At 61.6% G+C, this 5,255-nt stretch overlaps 1 protein-coding gene across 1 annotated transcript in view; it reads right to left on the bottom strand.

The window, feature by feature from the left end:
- Positions 1-1,601: 1,601 nt before the first annotated feature.
- Positions 1,602-5,255, bottom strand: part of NAV1 (neuron navigator 1) — a 38,388-nt gene continuing 34,734 nt past the window's right edge. Inside the window, exons 24-32 of the mRNA XM_009881341.1 lie at positions 5,194-5,250; positions 4,862-5,021; positions 4,528-4,763; positions 4,267-4,421; positions 3,993-4,064; positions 3,522-3,718; positions 2,882-3,000; positions 2,438-2,635; positions 1,602-1,884 (exon numbers count right to left, since the gene is read on the bottom strand). Of these exons, the coding sequence (XP_009879643.1) occupies positions 1,789-1,884; positions 2,438-2,635; positions 2,882-3,000; positions 3,522-3,718; positions 3,993-4,064; positions 4,267-4,421; positions 4,528-4,763; positions 4,862-5,021; positions 5,194-5,250 (1,290 nt within the window). The 3' untranslated portion in view covers positions 1,602-1,788. The remainder of the gene's footprint in view (positions 1,885-2,437; positions 2,636-2,881; positions 3,001-3,521; positions 3,719-3,992; positions 4,065-4,266; positions 4,422-4,527; positions 4,764-4,861; positions 5,022-5,193; positions 5,251-5,255) is intronic.

The raw sequence follows: 5,255 nt of genomic DNA on the forward strand, positions 1-5,255 counted from the left end.
AGGTTGGTGCGGTCTCCCTGAGAGCCCCCCCAGCCGCAGCACAGACAGGCTGAGGCTGCCCCGTCCCCAGTCTGGTGGGGCTGGGGAAAGGACAGGCTCGGCAGACCCGGCTCTGGGGTCACCCCTCCCCAAAAGGCTCTCCAGGGCCCCGGCTGAGCACGGGAGCTGAGGCAGAAGGCAGCAGCAGGACCCAGAGCCCAGCCAGGCTCAGGGAGGGCGGTGTTGGCCCAGCAGAGCACCCCCACGTCGTGCTCGGAGATGGACGAGAGGTGCTGAAGGCAGCAGCCCCAGCTGGGCCAGCACCCCCGTCCCAGCCCAGCCGGACACTGCAGCTAGAGCAGGCTGTGACAGCACTGGCCTGAGCCCCACGTGCCCCCTTCCCACACGGTGGGGATTAAGGCACCGTGGCAGCACCGGGGCTGACCCCTCCACGCCAGGAGCCTCGCCTGTGACAGCGCGGGGTAGGGCCAAGAGGACATGTGGCAGCCCTAGGTGTCCCCAGAACACCAGCACAGGGCACAGCAAGACCTTGCCCAGCCACAGGGCGCGGGAAGGCAGAGGGCCTTGGGGACCCAGTGTCATGGGGACCACCCCCAGGCACAGCTCACCTACCCACACCCCTCGGCCAGAGAGCAGCGAGGGGACGTGGGGCAGGTTGTGCCCCCCAGCACTGAGGGGACAGGGCAGGCGCCCGGCTGCCCAGGGCAGCAGTGACCTCCCCATGCGCACGCCGGGTAGTCTGGAGAGATGTCCCGTGGCATCCTGCCCTGGTGGAAGACCCCGTCCCCAGGGCCAGGCTCTGCCTTGTGCTTCTGGGGAGGGGGCAGCCACCAGGCAAGGGGCTGCTCTGGGAGCATCCCCCTGCCACCGGCTGCCAAGGCCCATCTCAGCCAAGCTGTGAGGCCCTGGGAGGTGGGTTCAGGGACTGGAGATTGTCCAGTGAGCACCAGTTTTGTGACGGAAGTGGTTTGAGTGGTGGAATCAACAGCTGCAAAAGAAACCAAAGGGAAAGGGAGCTGCTTGCAGGGAAGCAGTGAGCACCGGGCCATGGGCTCCAGGCTGGGCGAGGAAAGAATCAGAACAAAAAAGGGACCAAAGCAAAGTCTGGACTCGGCCAAAGGAAAATAGGAGGGGGGAAATAAAATAAAATAACCAAAGCAGGGTTTATTGGGCTGTCCTGGTCACAGTGGCTGCCATGCAGGTAAAACTGGGAATGTACAAAGACAGGGGTGAGAGCTGCACTCCTCCTCAGCCAGCACGAGGTGGGCGCTTCCCACAGCAGCAGCTCCCTCGTCGCCTGCCCTCAGCTACGCTTGGCTGGGTAGAGATGAGCTGGAGACCCTTGCACCCGCGCTCTCGTCCTGTGGCCACACGCTCCTCCCATGCCCCCCAGCTTTGGCCCAGGTGGCTCCCACGGGGTCCCTGCCCCACGCAGGGGCCTTCCTGCAGCTCCCGGGAGCGGGAGCTCAGCCACATCGGTTGCCCTGGCCCCAAAGCCCGAGAGTTTGCAATAGAGACAGGAAAAAAAAAAAAAAAACAAACAAAAAACAACCCAAGAAGAGAAACCAGGATTCTCCTACCCCCAGGGTTGGGAGGGGAGACGGCACCTCGCGCTCTCCCACAGACGAGCCGAGCTTCCCCACACTCTGCCGGGATGCGCCAGAGCCCCGGTCCTCTCTGCTCGCTTGCCAGCCCCGCGCTCCGGGATACCAAAGGAAAAGGAGAGCAGCCCGGCAGGAGCAGTGGCTGGCAGCGTCTCCCCTCCGCCTGGGCCGGCATGTCCGGGCCTCACAGAGTCGACTGCAGGTCGGGATCCACCATGGTCTCGCGGTCCGGAGACTCGATGTAGTTGGCGGCTTCCTGGAGCTTCAGCAGCATGGCCATCTGCAGGGAGAGGAGCGTGGCACCAAACCCGAAGGGGATGACAGCCCGCAGATACCCTGGGGAACCCAAGGCCACTTGGCCCTCCCATACAAACCAGCCACGCTCAGAAGCTCCTGAGGGTAAAGCAAAGCCCAGAGATGCTGCAAAATCCCTCCCCGTCCACAGGATCTGGCCTTGGGCACAGCTGAGATGCTCAGGGCGAGCATGCCAAAGCAGTGCGGAGGGACAGGCCCCAGTTGGCATCATCTGTGGCAGCCTGCTGTCTGCTAACTGCCTCTCTGGGCGACACACCAGGACACATATGGCAAGCCCCAGTCTGCGTGTGCCTGCGTGATGCCTCGTGGAGAGCCAGGCTGTGCCCATTTGCTGGCACATCAGTGTGCCTGTGTGCAGCCTGCCTGCCTGCGCCACTGTCCCACACCCAATGCTCCTCCCAGGAGCACAGTGTTTCTGCATCCCCAAGTCAGGGGTTTTTACACTGAAAAGCGAGTTGGAAAGCAAACCACAGCTCCACCCTGCTCTTTCCCCCTCCACCAGCACAGCAGGGCCATACCAGAGGGTCTGAGTCCAGGGAGCTGGGCGTCGTGTCTTTGACGGTGCGCTCCTCAGGAGGGGAAACGGTGCTGTGGGGCCCGATGGTGGGTGGGGGCAGGTGGTACAGCTTGGACTGGTCCTGCTGGGCTGATGGCCATGGCAGGGTGTCTCGCACCCACTCCACGGGGTCCTCCCAGGCTGCCTTCTGTCCATGGACCTGCAGGAAGGGAGTGAGAGGCAGCCGCCTCCTCAGCACGTGCCAGAGCCGGCGACACGGCACCCTGAGCGCCCCCGGACAGTGCTGTCCCACTGCAGCCATGGGGCAAGCCAGGGACTGACAAGAGATGCCACCTGTGCCCAAAATTCCAGCACCTTCCTTCTCCCCACCCCATTAGAGTGCCGCATCAGCATGTCCCCAAGCACCACTGGCTTGTGTCGCCACGTGTCAGGCAGCTCTGGGTACCTTGAGCCCATCTTTTGCTCCCTCCTGCAGGTAAGGGATGATGGAGTTGTTCCACAGGTCTATGAACCAGGTCCGGAAATCCTCAATTCCAATGGGGCAGGACAGGAAGAAGCAGGGACCTGCAAGGGGAAGGTAGAGAGTGAAAATGGGAGCTGGGTCCCCATGGCAGCACGTCACCAAGGCAGGCAAGTCTGGCTGCACAGGGTGCCCTAGGCTCAACCACCTCCTGAGAGCAGCACCCAGGCAACATCTGCCTGACACAAACGGGCAGAAAGCAAGCCCTCAGGCAAGGAATGGGGCTGCCATGTTCAATCTATCCCCCAAAATCATGGTGAGGCAAAGGGAGACCTGCCTGGGAAAACACGACTCCTCTGTGCTCAAGGAAGGGCGCCAATAGGACAGGCAGCCTTGCCTGATGCCATGGTGACCGCTCCCACAGGGCACGGGAACAAATGCCACCCAGGGAAGAGCAGTAATTGTGTGCATCATACACTGTCTTCTGGTTCTGTGGGGCTGGGGGACATGGGACAGCACATCGACTCCCCAAATTCCTCATGGAGGGTTTTGCCCCAGTCCCTGAGGGCTTCTGGGGCTCCTGTCAGTGCGAGGTAGAGGAGGGAAGTTTGCAGCAAGGCCGTACCGATGAGGAAGTCGGAGGTGCTGTGTTTCTCCAGGAAGGTGTGCAAGTGGTACCAAAGCTTGGGCACCCAGTCCAGCACACGCAGCAGCTCCTCCTTGTTGGCGTTGACATCTGTGTCCGACTCCAGCAGCTTTCGCCGCAGGTAGCGCACCAGGAAGCCATTGGCTGGCTCCACGTTGTTCGAGAAGGTCAGCATCCTGGGAGAAAGACTCGGGCATTCAGGGCTGGGTCTCCACCCAAGCTGCATTGTTCCCCAGCACCCTCAGGAGATCTCCTAGCACCCCGACACTGCACATGCCCACAGTAGGGGTATCAGGTCCTTCTGGGATGGCAGGGACAGGACTGGGGCTCGGTCCTCATCAGGGTTCCCAATCACAGGACTTGTCCCCAGCACTGCCCAGGGCCAGAAGTGATGGCCTCTGCGCCCCCCCAGCCCCATGGTGATGGTTCCCAGCGATGCATGATTCCCACCTGAAGCTGAGATGGAGGCCATGGTTTGGGGTCATCTTCACAGGCTGGTTGGTGGTCCCAATGATGTAGGGGCTGAGTGAGTGACAGAGAGACAAGATTCATGAGAAAAAGCACCCTGCATCACCCCCGTCCATGGCAGAGCTGATCGGAGCACAGCAGACATGCGCAGCCATGCAGGGTCATCTCCACAAGCCCAAGGACCTTTCCAAGAGCAGTGGAGAGTGTGTGTGTGCCTGGGAGATTGCACCAGAGGAGGGTGCAGTGGGGCTCTCACCATTTGTGGTACTTGCAGGTGAGCGCGCCGTTGACGAGCTCGCTGATGGAGCCCGCCTCACTGAGGTCGTCCAGGAGGATCACCAGCGGCACGTCTGCTGTGCCTGTCTCCCGGTCGATCTGGTTGGCCAGGTTGGAGAGGTACAGCTGCAGGTCCTGCAACAAACAGTCTGGGTGTGACATGTGGGGCCATGGCATGGCTGTCAACGGGGACCGTAGCACCAGTGCCAGCAGGGACACTCCTGGCTGTGTGCGCCCTCACCTTGCAAGACTGCTGGTGCATGTTGAAGGTGCTGACAATGCCCTCGGTGACGTCACGTCCCGAGCGCTCCACCAGGTACTCGGCCAAGCGGTTGGTCAGGTAGGTCTTGCCAGTGCCGCTGGGTCCCGAGAGGATGAGCCGCCGGGGCTTCCGCAGGAGGCTGATGTAATGCTGCATCATGGGCTTGGGGATGAGCGTCTCGAACACCAGGCTGTCCACGCACTTCTCCTTCAAGCCTGCAGACAAGGGAGGGCTAAGGGTCATGCTCATGCCCCATAACACCCCACGACAGACGGAAGATGGAACAGTGATGGAGCCTCTCTGCCACACTGACCTTTGAGCGTCACGACGATGCTGGTCAGGCCCCGGCGGCACAGCGGCAGCTCTGGTGGCTCCGTGTCCAGAATCCGCTTGATGTGGCTGATGCTGTAGCCATAGACAGACTCGGTGCTGAGCCCCAGTGTGGAAGCAGGATCCATTTTCGTGATGTAATCCTACGAGGACAAGGACAAGGACAGGGCTGTCAGTGCCCCTGAGGGCTGGCAGGGAGCAAGTGGTGCCCAGCAGCTGCAGGAGACCCCAGTAAGGACCTGGGCCAAGGAGCATCAGGCATAGTGGAGCTGCGTAAAAGGACGGCTCTCAGAATCAGGGTCCTCATGTTCCTACCTTGAAGACCTGGCAGACAGCCTCATCCAGCATCTTCCAGTCCACCTTCCCGCTCACCTTGG

This window comes from Charadrius vociferus, unplaced genomic scaffold (genome assembly GCF_000708025.1).
Source record: "Charadrius vociferus isolate BGI_N301 unplaced genomic scaffold, ASM70802v2 scaffold333, whole genome shotgun sequence".
NCBI lineage: Eukaryota > Metazoa > Chordata > Aves > Charadriiformes > Charadriidae > Charadrius > Charadrius vociferus.